Below are 16,530 nucleotides of genomic sequence, written 5' to 3'. Positions count from 1 at the left end.
TGGTACTACGATCGAATCATCGATGGTGATGCTCGGTAATACGACTCCTAGAAAAAGTTCTAAACATCAAGGAAAGGATAATAAGTTAACGATTAAATCGAAAAATCAGGATCATCAGATAATAGAGGAACGAGTTAACTCGACAGATGATCTTTTAGGAATCGAATCAAGCAACAATTGTCTCGAGTCCTCCTCGTCTCGGCAAAGATCGAAGAAAAAACGTCACCAACAGATATCCAGTGGTTATTCGACTTTAAGAAGTGAGGTATCGAGCGATCTAGAATTTAACGATCGCAGTTATTTAGTTGTCAGTGGTAAATCATATCGCGAGGTTGCCGTTGATTGTCCACCCGATTTCGTGCCGGTAACCAAGTGCCATCCGATTTATCCTCCGCCTAACAAAACTCCCGGCAACAGCAAACACAACACGTTAGAACTGAAACGTGATCGTAATACTCACGGAGATAATACTGTCGTCAGAGAACCGATGATTACAACTACCACGACGATAACTACTACGACGATTATTACGACTACTACTACTACCACGACTACGACTACGACTACTACGATGAATACGATGAATACGATGACAACGTTTAACCCAACTACCACTACCACGGCTAACAACAACATAGTCAACTTAGATTCTCCTAGGCTTCGTTCGAACGATATTAATTACGCGATGATGAACAAAGCGCCGATCTTGTCATCGTCTTCGTCACCTACAACGTTAGCCACAGATGCTAGCGGTAAAGAAAACGTAGTCACGCGTACGATAGACAGAAAGCACGAAACGAAAAAGGTAATGTACTAAAGTAAAAGAGCTTCTCCTCTATCATGCACCAAGAAAAATCTTGCCGGCACGACAATATAAGAGACAAATAATAATAATAATAATAAATAGAAAAAATAGACAAACAAACAAATAATTAAAAAAAGCTTCATTTAGATGCTTCCGGCACGAATCTAGTGCTTAAGCTGTTACGATATTAGTTCTCTTTCTAACCAACAATTTTCTCGCTTGAAGCAAGTAAATACTTTTAAACGGTTTTCCATTTGTTTCTGTAAACAACAACAATAATAAGAATTTACGTCTATCCTGTGTAATCGTTTTTATTCATTTAGTTTTGACCAAATTGATATTAGTTAAAAATTATTTCTATGGATAAGAATAATATCTTTATACATATACATGATTAGATATTTATGGATCATGTCGCAGATCATGCTAAATCTTTCTTAGATATTTCTTTAGATACTCCTTTCGGGAATAAAAATAATCCGAGATCGTTTTCACAAATATGATAAACTGTCGTAAGATCATATATCAGAATATTTATGATACATGAAAAAAGTTGTTCTAACCGAATATCAATAAAGAATTCTATTGAACTCAAATTGATCGCATTAGATTGTTCACCATCGTTCACGATGGATATTACTCTCGTAAAAGAATCTTTCTCTTTTACCTTATAGTTTCTTTTCTATATCAACCTAATACACTTTTATCTGTTTCTTCCTACTATCGTAATACTAAAGAATAAACAATATCGGATTTAAAGAGATTCACGTCGAAAAACAATGCATATAATATACTAAAACCTTTAAACAGGACCATTATGTGTGTTCACTGTGAAGATAAACCGTATAAAAGATTACTTACAATTTTACAAAATTTTTCTTTCGTTGCATAACCGTTTCGTTCGTACGAGCTGTTTATGCGAATAATATTTTCTCTCTTTTTTCTTTTTTCTTTTTCTCGTATTTTCTATTGTTACTTATTTGTTTATTAATATATACACATAACTAATTCTGCTTTTACATGAACTTTTTTTCTTTACACGATTTTGATTATTAAACACAATCGATCTAAATTTTAAGAAACAAATTTCGAAAATTCAAGATTTATTGTATTATTTTTGTTGATTTCTTATAACCGGAATTAATCTTTTATTTTTCGATAAATGCAATATATTTTTTTATACGAATTTTTGTCAACGTATTCTACGGGAAAAAAAACAGAAATAGCTGTGTGTATATATATTTTTTTTTCTATTTGATAATATATTAATTTTCTTTTAACGTATTAAAAAATCGATAACAAAAAAAGTTTCGCAAATTAGCTCGTCGAACGATTCGATATTATAAAGCATGGTGGGACGAATTTTTCGAGGACGTGCGATATGTAGCATGGTAAAGTAGAAACTTTCTATATATATATATATTTTTTTTTTTTACTATACGACTATTCTACGATTGGAGGAACAGTGGTTTGTATCTCTTGTATGTTCTATCGTAGGAATTAGATGGCACGTTCCTAGTTTGTATATCTTTACTTTCTCTTAATCCTCTTCCACCTTCACCACCACAACCACCACCACCACTACCACCCCCTTCTACTTCCTCAATAATCCAATGATTTTTTTTCATCATTTGTATTTTCTTCTTTACTTTATTTTTCTAAATATATATATATATCTTTCATTTAGATACACGGCACGAGTTTGAAACGTAGCGTGCCGTGTTAGGGTATCTTTCTCGTAAAAGGTGTTTATTTTTCATTCTTTTATAATAATAATAATAATATAATAATAATAGAAATAATGGAAATTGTAATGAATTAATTAAACGAGAACATCAAAAATACAATCTATTTTAGTTTCCTTTTCTTGCTTACTTTAACTTACGTATTTTTGTTTTCTTTTGTCTTCTATCTATGTTTCTTTCTTTCTTTCTTTCTTTCTTTCTTTCTCTCTTTTCTCTAAAAGTATTTGTCTAGATAGATTTTGGGGAAAGAAAAAAAAAAATAGAAAAGAAAAAATTCGTAGTGTTTTCGTGCATGGCCGAGCTCAAGGGACGATTAATTCTAGCCACTTTTTGGAATGGATTTTTAGGCCGGTCTTAATGGGGTCAAACCTGCCATCCCGCCCAGAGATCAAAAAAGGGCACCCGCTAGACCACCGAAGGATAGTCTCAGACTTTCCAGCCAGAACAACAACGTTGAGAGCAACGATTATGCTAATACCTCTGAACCTACGCAACAGCAGCTTCATTCTATTAGAAAATATCAGGTATGTTGTATCTTTGTTATCTTTTTAGGATAAGTACGAAAAAAGTTTGCAATATCTATGAATAGGCTTTGAACCATTTGAGGGATGAAATTTTAGGAAATAAAAAGAAGACTCATGTTGCGAAGAGGAAATTTTTCTTTCTTTTTTAAATTCCACAAAGTTGGTTCACGTTGCACAGAAATTCTTTTTTTTATTTCGTTTCCAATTGCACAAAGTTGATTCACGTTGCACAGAAATTGTATTACTTTTTAAATTGCGCAAAATTGGTCCACGTTGCACAGAAATTCTTTTTTTTTTTATTCCTTTTCCAATTGTACAAAGTTGATTTATTTATATTCATAAAGGAATAACGTAATATAAAAACATACACAATTAATAATAATTCGATTAAATTTGATTGACTCAAATAGTCCCACCGTGTACATTTATGTATCAAAAAGTTGGGATATGTTTAATACCAAACCGTGTCTCAAAAAGTTAAGAAAACTTTAACTCAATTTATGTCGGTGTCATTTTCTCGTAATAATGAAAACAAAACCATTTTACCAAACTTGAAAGTTGGTTCATTTTGAAGAAAATTGTTTCTCATTTCTCCTATGTTTGTTTATTATTGCAGAATATAAATCCAATTTGATTACCGATTAGATAGAATTAAATTATAATATTTCTTTTTTGGTTTAAATCAAACATAATTAATTTCATTTACGTCATATGTGATGCAACTTAGAGATTTGGATAACATGTTTACGTCTGAAGAATTCGAAGTATCGACTTATTTTGACCGACGCAACGATGTTTTTATCAGTGACCGCTGGTAAACATCTCAATCAAGTTTGCGAGCTATTCGTTTTCCTTCCAGCAAATATTTATGGTGGTAAAAATGGCTCCGAGCAGTCTCGTACCGAAACTTATGAAGATTGACACTTAAACGATTAAATTATTTCATCTAGTTTAAATGGAATCTTTTAAGATATAAATTTAACAATACATTATATACTTGTATACTTTAAATCGTTAAATTATTATCATACGAATAATATAATTTTGTTTATTGTTAAAAAAAAAAAAAATAGAAATAAATATTGCAACAAATTTCGTTGTAGAATTTCCGAATTAACTTTTTGGAAAAATATTTAATAAAAAAATAGGCAAAATTGTTCGATCATTTTTATCATAAACGATAAACAAAAAAATACACTCGCGAGAGATGTAATGTGCATTTAATTTATGTACACCATCGGTCAATGTTATTTTAACGCATACATTAAAGTATAAACAATTTTCGGTATAAATAAAAGAAATCAATTTATTAATCGTTTATGATCATAACAAAATTATAATTATAAATGTATTAACAATAAAATGAGCAAAAGTTAATAAATTTAAATCTTATCTTCATTGAAATAACCGTCTATTGATTTCAATATTGCTTTGCATACTTTTGTCATACTAATTAATCTTACCATAATTATACAATATAATTAATAATCTGAAATATGGATTCAATCTAGCGTATAATTGATTTTCTATACAAATACTAAAAAAAATAAAAAAAGAAAAAAAACAAAATTTGAGAGAGAACACGGTACTAATTTAATTCAATTTTATATCGATCAGTAAAGTGGTCAAATTTATTTTGACGATTAGATTATACACGTACGTATTAATCGCAAATATTATGTACCGTGTGTTAAAAAATATTGATTTGATATTAGTATTATAATTAGTTATAATTAATTTCAAAAATTAACAATACGTTCGTTCGAGTAGAAAAAAAAAGGAAAGAAAACAAAAAAGAATAAAGCCATTTCCCATCGGTTGTTTCATTTGCATGATGGTAATAGAACAACATTAAACGACAAATGATTATTCGCTAGGAGACAAGCTAGTAACCTGTCCGGAGCTCATGAACATTTCGACAGGAAATCACGGATGCGAACGCGACAATAGCTAATGGAAACTGGTTGTGCCGTAATACGGTAGTCATACACAGTTGTACAGTTTCCGTATTTCCTATTTGGCATGCTAACGGTTGTATTTCGATCAATCGAACGACCAACTTTAAACCATCTTTACTTTTCTTTCGCTAAATCTGTTTTACCGTTAACACTTTGGTGACACGGAATTTTAAAAAAGAAAATAAATTGCTCGTTGCATAGAAAAATTGTTCTTTCTTTTTAAATTGCACACAACACAGTTAGTTCGAGTTGCACAGAAATGTTTCTTTCTTTTTAAATTGCACAAAGTTGGTTTCTTTCTTTTTAAATTCCCCAAAGTTTGTTCACGTTGCACGAACATTGTATTTCTTTTTAAATTGCAAAATAAAATTGATTTAAATTGTAGAGGATTTGTATTTCTTTCTTTTCCAATTGTAAAAAGAGTTAGTTCATGTTACACAGAAATTGTATTTCTTTTATATTTTTAACAAAACATAAATAACGGTTCTGTACAAAATCAAATCAACAAACACTCTATAAAAATCAATATAAAAGTCAGTATATGTTTTTTCGTAAGACAATCACAATATCTCAATAAATAAATAACATAATATGAAAACAACATATAAAAACATAATAATAATTCAATTAAGTTTTATTGTTATATATATATAGGGTGAGACTCGAATAATCATCTCAACGTGCACATTTACGCATCAAAAAGTTGTGGGATACTTTGTCTCAATGAGTTAATACACAAATCAAAATAAAACTGCAACAACATATATTAGTTCAGAATTTATTTTTTTTTTTTCATAAATTAATATCATCCCTTTTTTTTTAATTTCTCACTTTTCTTACACGTTAATAACAAGAGTCTAAAATATATATATAATAAATGTTTCAACTCGAAAAAGTAGGGATTTTATTAGAACCTTCCTCCTCCCTAAGAAGTACTGTAATTTAACGAAGCAATAAACGTTTAGAAGTTAATACGTTTCCCTTGGAACGAGGACGATAAGATTTTGCGGCACCGTAGTAAGATCGTTTCTACGGTAATTACATAGTCGTTAATCGTTATCCTCGATTAAGATCATATCTCTTTCTCTCTCTTTCTATTTGATTTTCGAAAATTACAATCATAATATTTGAAATAGTTATTCATAAGAAATGGTTAGCATTGATAGGATTTATATGTGTTAATTAAAAGAAAAATAGTATAAAAATAATATGAAAAATAAAAAATAAAAAAAAAAAGAAATTAAGAGAAAAGGATAAGTTTTGTCTCTCTCTCTCTTTTCTATTTTCGTTTCGGAAGGTACGACTATAATATTCGAAATAGTTATTCATAGAAAATGGTTAGAGCATTGATAGGATTTATATGTGTTCCTTAAAAGAAAAATAGTATAAAAATAATATGAAAAATAAAAAAAAAAAAAAAAGAAATTAAGAGAAAAGGATAAGTTCTGTCTCTCTCTCTCTTTTCTATTTTCGTTTCGAAAGGTACGACTATAATATTCGAAATAGTTATTCATAGAAAATGGTTAGAGCATTGATAGGATTTATACGTGTTCCTTAAAAATAATATGAAAAATAAAAAATAAAAAAAAATAAAAGAAATTAGGAGAGAAAAGGATGAGTTAAGTATTTTTCTCTTTCTCTATATTTTTATCTTTTTCTTTCTCTTTGTTTCTCCTTCGAATACGCAGGCGTGGCTAGTGTCGTGAGTATGTTTATCTTATAGAATCCTCACACCCGTTCTCTCTCGCCTTACCTTAAGTCAAACGTGCCTCGGAATGCAAAGAACTCCAACGTACGTTAAGATTACACGTCTTGTATATAAGCTTAACGAGTTTCGATAGTATACGCGAGCACCCACTTTCCTTTTCCCACCTCCGTTTTCCATTTATCCTTTAAAACATTCATATAATGTTTCTACGATGATTCTCTTATTTCTGATTAATGAATTAAAATCAGATATTTATGTGTGTTCAACCAAATTTTATGAAATATTTATTTTCATTTAAATTATTGCTCGAGGCTAACAAATTTATTCAAGAGAGAAATATATTCAAGTTATGGAAAATATATATATATCTATATAATTTTATATGAAATAATGTTTAGTTGATACGAACAATTTATTTTCTCGTTAATAAAGAAAGAATTTAATTGTTGAATTTAAGTTTTATTCTATTTGCGTATTCTTCGTTCAATTTCTCTCCTCTTACTTATTATTAGTCAAATATAAAGTGGAAGAGAGTAATATCTTATATTAAGAAAATATTATATTACACATTAAATTATTATAATATATTCATTAATAATTTATATTACGTCAACGGTCTAGTTACGTTAAATAATTAATTCCCCCGTCAGATTATTAAAGTTAAATAACGTATGAAGACGTTAAGTAAAATGAATGAGGTATATATCCTCTTTGATAGTATTTGATAAAATGTGAAGAATGTATTCGTAGAAAAGTAAAAATTAAAACTCGTAAAATGGTAGAATAAAAGTAAAAAGAGGTATATATCCTCTTTGATAGTATTTGATAAATGTGAAGAATATTCGTAGAAAGAAAAAAATTAAAACTCGTAAATGGTAGAATAAAAAAAAGTATACAAAATATTAAAAAGAATTAATCAAGAACAAATATATGCTTCTTTATTTTTTTTTTAAATATTCAAATTAATAACTTCGAGAGTACTCTAAACTTCGTTTGTGTTTTCTGAAAATTGATGAGACGTTGAAATTTGAGCGATACAAAGTTGCAAGAAAGTTAAAAAGTTATTAAAGTATTTTCTTAAATCGATAAATCTTTTCTGTGTGTTATAAAACGATTATTCTAACAAACTATATAATGTAGTAAGTATACTTATACATATATATATATACTTATATACATATAGGAATATGTATCTTCTTAAAGATGATGTGTATGTATAATATAACATCTAACTTGCGGTTTTAAAAGATGTGCCACCGCCTTTCTCATTCGCATCTCATAACAAACTTTAGCACTGTTGGGAACTTACGGAATGAACTGAACTCACGTTCGTGAAACCCTATGTATCGTCCAAGTAAACAGGGCTTCAGCCAAGTATTCTTGCACACATAACAGCACGCACGGGTTGCTATCGTATCCTATTCTATCCTATCCTATCCTATCGTATCGCAACGTTTGTTCTTTCTTTTCTATAGGTTATATAAAAAAAGCCGATATTTTAGAAAAAATTAACAGCTGATCCATAAAACGTGAACTCTATACTCTATCGATTTCTTTTTTTTTTTTTTTAACAAGGAAAATTCATTTAGATTTTTCAACGTTGACCTTTGGAAATTATTTATATATGTATATATATATAAATCTATTTATTGAATGAGAACTTTTTCAAATACGTTTGAATCATTATTTTCGTTAGTTTAAAGTTAAACGAATTTATATGAATTCCTATTGACTGTTATTTTTTATTTATCTTAATATATTTTAATTAAATTGTTGCTAATATTTTAGCAGTAATCTATGTTGTATAATTTTTACTTTATATAATCAAAATTATTTTAATATTTATATATACATATACGCATACACACAACATAACTTAGAAATTATGGTTGATTACTATAAGTATAAATTATATATGAGAGAAAGACATAGAAATATATTATAGATATATATTTTCTGATAATTAAATAAAATAATACTTAGGAAATAAATATCGATCGAAATAATGTAACTTGTAAATTATATAACGTTTACATAAAGGTTTTAAGAAAAATTATATACTTATATTCGACCTTAACGTTTATAATATAAATTCTATTCATCACAGAAATTTAATAATAATATAATATTATAAATTTATTATAATAACATCGAGTATAAAATATTTCTATAATATTTCCGGCAATGTTAGAACCAACATATTTATTCTACAGTATTACAACACCCTACAAGATATATCTTACGTGTATATAATCGCAAATATTTCCATAGTAATGTGTTGCATTTATTATAACGTGTAATAGATTCTTTGACTTAATCTCGTGCGAAATACCAATTATATACTCTAATTGTAAGTGTATCGTGTAGAAAGCTTTTCACACACAAGAAATTAACTGTTTCTATTGTTTTTAAAAAGAATATAAACATTAATCCTATTTCAATATTTCCATATTGTATCCGAGCTATGGAAATTTAAAAATTCGTTCACAATGTTTTTAACAGGTTTTTCCCCCTCAGGTTTTGTCAGGGTTACGTCGGTGTTTTTTTTGGGGGTTTTGTCAGAGTTGATTTCTCTCCCCAAGTAAAACACCATGGAACATATGTTTTATAACATTGATAATACACCCTTTATGTATCGTGAGAATATCGCAGGTGTGAATATTCCACCCTTCAAAAACATACTGAATCACCTTACTGACGTTTTATACGTGATAAAAAAATCTAAATAATTATTATAATTTCGAATAGATTTAAATTATTTTTGGCCTGTGTGAAATGTTACGTATTTTTATAGTTATTAATTTTATCTATTTATAATATGTATGTACCTGTACACGTAAATGTAAAAAGAATTTTTGATGTCCTGTCAAGTGAATTATTTTTAAAATATATTTTACGTGTTTCTCATATTTTTCATCGGGATATCAAAAATGAGAAAAGGTCTTTTATTCAATCATTCATTCTTATTTATTCTTATTTACTCATAACTTTTACTTTCTTTGCTTAAACTTTAAAATGGGGTCTCGGTAATGGGGGCTTTAATCAAACCGTGTCTATCTATGCCTCCTCTCGTTTAAATTCCTAAAGTGCATAGGTTATTAACTGCGAACACACACCACCTACGCTTGAATTAAACGTCAATCTAAGCTCTATACGTAAAAAGAATTTTATCAAAAAAATATGTCAGGTTTGTTAAGTAGGTCGTTGAAAATAAATTATCAAAATTTACGTGATTACAAATGGTTCCTGTTAATTCTAGGATTTTATGATTATTTATAAATAGATAACACTCGTGCTTTCATTTTCTTAATGGTATTTTAAATGTTAAAAAAAAAACGATTAAAAAGTATTTATGAAAGATATCATTTAATTTTATATTTGGTCATCGCTCGTATATTTTTATGTTTTGTTTGTTCAACTTGAGTTATAATCTCCAAATTACGATAAATTACGTTTAAATATTTTTTACGACCGCTTCCCGTCCCATAGGCGTAGGAAAAGTTGCTTTCAATTTCATTTGAATGATATTTGAATATAATTTTGTCTTTTTTAAATAAAAAAATGTTTGACAAAAACCGAGTTCTGATAGTTCTGACTTCTTTTTTTTTAAAGATTAAACACAACATATTTAATCTTTTTATCTTGAACGATATATTACTATTTAGAAAATTATATTATATTTTCTGAATTTAATATTAAAAAATATATATGCATTTATAAACGTGAACAACAACAATCAGTCGAGTTAAATAAAATGAAACACTTTATGAATAAATAAAAAGAAAAAAACAGATGAACGATTGTTTATTAATTATTTCGATTATGTTTAAGGAACAATTGAGAAAACGGAAGGACGAAGAGGAGAGACAAGAAATTTTGAATCGATCGTTACGTGGTTCAACGAAACTTAAAGCTTTAGAAAGTCATGCCACGAATCTTACCGGTCAGGAAAATCTTGCTTATGCTCAAGACGAATTGGCAACCGCTGTTAGTCGTCCTGCTCCTGTCACACCTTCAGCACCCTTAAGTAAGTATATCCTTTTTTCTTTTATTTCCTTTCTTCGTTGTTCGTACTTGCCCAGTTGTCAAAAGAAATCAAATTTATTAAATTACAATAAATATAAACATCATACTTGAGATATTATTTTTATATTTCTGTTAGTAAATGCCGTAACACTGATTTTTCTCTAAACTGTCTTTTTTTTTTAAACCATAAAAATAAAAATCTCGTGTTTAGCTCAAAATTTTTCAACTCACTTGTGTATTTTTTCTATAATCTCCTTTGATCATAATTAAATGGTTAAAACATTTTATTTTTCTATTCTAACATGAAACTAATTGTTACATAAGAATGCATTGAGCCTTATTTAATTTTTATGATTGAATTTTTTGACGTTACAATTCTGTAAGAAAATATTTAAAGTGTTGAGGTATATTTGAGTTTCGTTCGTAGTTTTAATCTAACGTCAGTCAGTTAGCCCTTTCTTTTTTTTCCTTAAAAAATTCAAACCTTTATCCACGTCGTAATTTAAAGGATTCTTTTTGTAGAGAAAAGTCATCTTTCTTTAGATTAAATATTCCATTTAAGGTATAATATGATACGAACACTGAGAAAATAAGAAAAAATAAAAAAGGAAGAAAGATATGATTTAGTAGTACTGTCAAGTATAGTATTTAAATATTTCAGCATACGGTGAGGTCGTTGCCACGTTGGAAAGATTGCAACTTCAATTACGAAACATTTCCGGAGCTTTAGGAATTTCGGGTCCAAGCGTGGAAGCCGAACTCGAAGCAGTTCGGACGCTTTTGTTGAAAAGCAGATTTGTAACTGCCGTAGCCACGCATTATGCCTTGAAAACGAGATTAAGGTCGAACAAGGTTCTCAGACATCATGCCGAAGATTCGTCGACGTTAGCTCGTGACGTGAGTATTATATATTTTCTTCTCTTTAATCATTTCACAAATGTTTTCTTGTTTAAATCAACTAAAACCTAACAACGGTAATATTTCAATTATTCGATAAGGTACAATTTTGATATTTATTAATTAATATTAACATATATCTTAATTATTCGATTACGTTATAAAAATCAATATATAATGTTAAATATATTATATTCATTATATTTTAAATACATTAATAAACATTGATATATCTAAATTATATTCGATAACGTTAAATACCAATAATATTAAATATACGTCCCCATTATATTTCTACATTTATTATTCGTCTCGTTTAATACAATTTCAAACGATTTTTATACTTTTCCGACGTATACGTTGAATACAATAATAAATACTATTCTTACAAATATTTAATTACATAATTAAAAAAAAAAACTAAAATCATTCTAGACATAGTTTAGATTGACAAAGTGATTGATTTAATGGTACATACATTTCTGTAATGTATATATATATGTTTCCTTGTTGTAGTGCATAGATGTATTAGAAAAATGGCAATCATCATCAACAGCAACGGATGTCGGCACGGCAGAAACCATGGCTGCCGTGGAAGAGTTGACGGGTATATTAACGAGTTACGACATGGAAGCATTACTTATAGCACACGATTCAATAATATCATACGTGGAAGGTTTCCAAAGAAAACACAGTCCTTCGTCCTCGTCACCAAGTGGTCCACCAAGTCCTACGTCCAGTTGGAGAGAGTCACGTGTAGATAACATCAAAATTATTAGGATCGAAAAAACTAACGAACCATTGGGTGCTACTGTTAGAAACGATGGTGATGCGGTTATCATAGGTATAAATAAATAATCTAACTTATATTTTTATAAGTAAAAGACGAGAAAAAAAACCGAACATTATTAACGCGTTTCGTACACGTCCCCCCGCCCCCTGCCCCCCGCCCCCGCCAGCTCACCACTCTCCGCCCAAGCTGAACTTTTCATTTAATTTATTTTTCAAATGAAAATAAAGAATCAAATGAAGAGTATTGTTCGGTGGTCGCGCGTATATATTTTTGTTGAAATAATTCTTAGATAATAATAAATTTGTATTTTATTATGCATCTTAAACTATGCACCCCCTTTTCCTTGATAATTATGGTCTTAATACTATTTTAATTACTGCAAGGAATAGTTCAGGAATAGTTCAGAAACAAAACAATGTAATCGTTAAGCGTGGGACGTGAACGAAAAGTGTTCTAATATCGGGACGGCACGGAAGGTGTTAATTAACAATCACTTACCTGATGGATTTATTCATATTTTTCTCGAGAGTAAATGTCACAGTATTTTAATTTAATTATTCTATTGTTATAAATTATAATTTTTGATTTTATTGCACAAAATATATATGCGAGATTGTCTGGTATGTCAGATAAGTGATTGGAATCCGAAAAAATAGAATAAGACAAAAATTCTATATTATCTAATTATATATTATCTTCATATTATCTTCTTCTCTAAGGTCGAGTTGTTCGTGGTGGTGCAGCAGACAAATCCGGACTTTTGCACGAGGGAGACGAAGTTTTGGAAGTTAATGGTGTTGAAATGCGTGGCAAAAGTGTTAACGAAGTTTGCGACATTTTAGGTGGCATGCAGGGTAGTCTTACGTTCTTGGTTTTACCGGCACCAACGAACTATCGTAATAATTTGAATAATAGAAAGGAAGATACTAATCAGGTAAACTTCCTTAAAACAACAATTGTCTTTCTTTTATAAACTTATAAACTTGATGTTATTAGGGTGAATCAAAAGTTCGTGCGTTTATTTTGTCGTTTCAGATGGATAGTGCAATTTTATGAAGCCAATAAAATTATTTTATGTGCAAATGAAATATTAATTTAAAACGCACCTAACTTTTGATACACCCTAAAAATAATAATAATATTAATAATAATAATAATAATAATAAATAATATTAACGTTAAGATAAAAATCTTTTTTTTTCTTTTTCCTTTCTTTTAGGTACAACACATACGTGCACATTTTGATTACGATCCCGAGGAAGATCCGTACATACCGTGCAGAGAACTCGGAGTTAGTTTTCAAAAAGGTGACGTATTGCATGTGATTTCTCAGGAGGATCCAAATTGGTGGCAGGCATATAGAGAAGGTGAAGAGGATCAAACGTTAGCTGGTCTTATACCCAGTAAAGCTTTCCAACACCAGTAAGTATATATATTTTGTATTTTTTAATTTAAATGTTCAATAAATTTCGAAATATTATACGAAATATAAAATAAGAAGAATATAAAGAATTGGACACAGATTATAGAAAATAATTGATTAAAAAAAAGAACAAGTAATATAATAATGATTGTGAGATACTTGGATAAAATATACAAAGTAAGTCGGTGAATGGAATTTATGCAAAGCGTTCAAGGATCGGGGTGTGGTGCCGTGTGGTATAAAACACGAAGACTGGTTGTTTAGTCATTGCATAAATTTGTGAGGCTAATGCTTTTAACACCCATGGATGCTTATTTCGCAGACGAGAATCCATGAAGCAGACGATAGCTGGTGGAAAGTCAACGGTCAGAGGTTCGAAGAAATCCAGTACCCTATTGTGTGCGAGAAAAAATCCAAAGAAAAAAAAACGAAACAAATTAGGTGCCAATTTCAACGACGACGGTTATCCACTTTATGCGACTACCACGATAGACGGTAAATGAAAACAAATTTTCTGTTTATTATTACATTAATGACGATAACGTTTTATTATTAATAATGATAATAATAATAATTCGTAGATTACGATAGCGAAGAGGTATTAACTTACGAAGAAGTTGCACTTTATTATCCAAGAGCTAATCATAAGAGGCCTATCGTTCTTATTGGTCCTCCTAACATCGGTAGACACGAATTGAGACAAAGATTGATGCAAGACAGCGAACGTTTTGCGGCAGCTATTCCTCGTGAGTTATTTTTCATTCTTATTTTATTCAAATAAACTCAATCTTTCTAGAAAGTCGTCCCTTTTTTTTATCTCATTGACAATTACATTATTTTAATAATAATATTTATACATAAAAGATATATATATACATATGTGGGATGTGCGAGCGCCACCAATCCAAATACTTAAATAGGCATTCGTGAAGAAATTGAACGGTGGGCCCTGGATAGCTCAATGGTTAAAGAGCAGTCGCTCGGAAAGCGGAAGATCCGGGTTCGAGTCCCGGTCCAGTCAGTCCAACGGCCCAATTTTTTCACAAATCCTACATATATAATATGATGAATCAAAGATTCGTGCATTTTTTAATGAATATTTTCAAAGTAAATTTTACAAAAACAATTCATTATACAATTTATAATACAATAAACGCACGAACTTTTTGTTCAACCTTATATTACATAATTTTAATAATAATAATAATAATATATGTATGCATAAAAGAAATCCTGTATTGTTTTTAGATACGAGTCGTCCAAGAAAAGATTCCGAAGTTGATGGTCAGGATTATCACTTCATTTCTCGTTCACAATTCGAATCCGATATACTTTGTCGAAAATTCGTCGAACACGGTGAATACGAGAAAGCGTATTACGGTACATCGGTCGAGGCAATAAGATCTGTCGTTAATTCTGGAAAAATTTGCGTGTTGAATTTACATCCGCAAAGTTTGAAGATATTAAGAAGTTCGGATTTAAAACCCTACGTTGTATTCGTAGTACCTCCTAGTCTCGAAAAGTTACGACAAAAACGTATTAAAAATAACGAAAGTTTTAAGGAAGAAGAATTGAAGGACATCATTGAAAAAGCACGGGAAATGGAAGACAAGTATGGTCATTTATTCGATATGATAATCATCAATAACGATACTGATCGTGCTTATAATCAACTACTTACGGAAATCAATTCGTTAGAAAGAGAACCACAGTGGGTGCCTGCGTCTTGGATTCAGTAATGAATTATGATACTGAAACGGGCGACGAATGTGTCTTACAAATTAGATATCAAATGCCATCATGCGAGTTTAATGGCACGTTACTAAATTCCGATAGAGACATATTATAATAATAAAAATAATAATTATAATAATAATAATAATAATAATAATAATAAAAGGAATAATAATAATAATAATAATAATAATAATAATAATCATAATAATAATAATAATAATAATAATAAAATCGATTATTTCGTTGCTGATCGTTAATGATACGTTACGAATTAATACAACAAGTACTATAACATATGATCTAAATAACAATTTGACGATCATACGATAATTATAATCTTGTAAGTTCCTGATGATAACAACCGATAATATCATAACCGCAAGATTATGTGAATTACGCGAATTCTCGTTACGTCAAAATATAACGGTGTTGATCGACCAGAATATATGTTTGATTCGGATTATAAGATTTCTTTTTCTTTCTTTTTTTTTTTTTTTTTTTTAACAAGAGACGCTACGCAAAAAACTTACAACAACTTATTTTATTTTCCTCGTAAATATACTTTGTAGAGAATTATTAAAACGCTGAAAAATAAATCTTGTTGATACCGGGAGAGAGGAAGGGAGGGGGGAGACAAACAATCTGTCAAGTAGGATTAATTCGTTGTAGAAATACAAGATTTAATAAGATAATATTTAAAACGATTAGGACGAGAAGTTGGTGCACGTTAAACGTATTCGCTAAAACAAGTTTTTTATTTCGATCGTCTCTATCAAGAAAAAAAAAAAATATATATATATATATATATATTATCTATATCCAATATTACTTTTCGATTTTAATATAACGAAACTCTTGGTATGTATTATATCATATTTTCAATCAAGTTTATTTCTTTATCCCCTTTTTAATTG

The 16,530-nt window shown here is 29.3% G+C and overlaps 1 protein-coding gene across 2 annotated transcripts in view; it reads left to right on the top strand.

The window, feature by feature from the left end:
- The window catches only part of LOC122521405 (protein PALS1), a 68,559-nt gene extending 52,822 nt beyond the window's left edge, over window positions 1-15,737 (top strand). For both annotated transcript variants that reach the window (XM_043642117.1, XM_043642116.1), the window contains exons 10-18: window positions 2,898-3,074; window positions 10,572-10,767; window positions 11,428-11,663; window positions 12,180-12,507; window positions 13,176-13,390; window positions 13,676-13,878; window positions 14,202-14,374; window positions 14,461-14,625; window positions 15,128-15,737. In XM_043642117.1, the coding sequence (XP_043498052.1) occupies window positions 2,898-3,074; window positions 10,572-10,767; window positions 11,428-11,663; window positions 12,180-12,507; window positions 13,176-13,390; window positions 13,676-13,878; window positions 14,202-14,374; window positions 14,461-14,625; window positions 15,128-15,618 (2,184 nt within the window). In that variant the 3' untranslated portion in view covers window positions 15,619-15,737. The remainder of the gene's footprint in view (window positions 1-2,897; window positions 3,075-10,571; window positions 10,768-11,427; window positions 11,664-12,179; window positions 12,508-13,175; window positions 13,391-13,675; window positions 13,879-14,201; window positions 14,375-14,460; window positions 14,626-15,127) is intronic.
- The last annotated feature ends 793 nt before the right edge of the window (window positions 15,738-16,530 follow it).

The sequence above is a fragment of the Polistes fuscatus genome, unplaced genomic scaffold (genome assembly GCF_010416935.1).
Source record: "Polistes fuscatus isolate 324 unplaced genomic scaffold, CU_Pfus_HIC Scaffold4, whole genome shotgun sequence".
In the NCBI taxonomy this organism is placed as follows: domain Eukaryota; kingdom Metazoa; phylum Arthropoda; class Insecta; order Hymenoptera; family Vespidae; genus Polistes; species Polistes fuscatus.
Note: the sequence above shows the minus strand (reverse complement) of the source record. Positions and strands in the feature narration are given on the sequence as shown.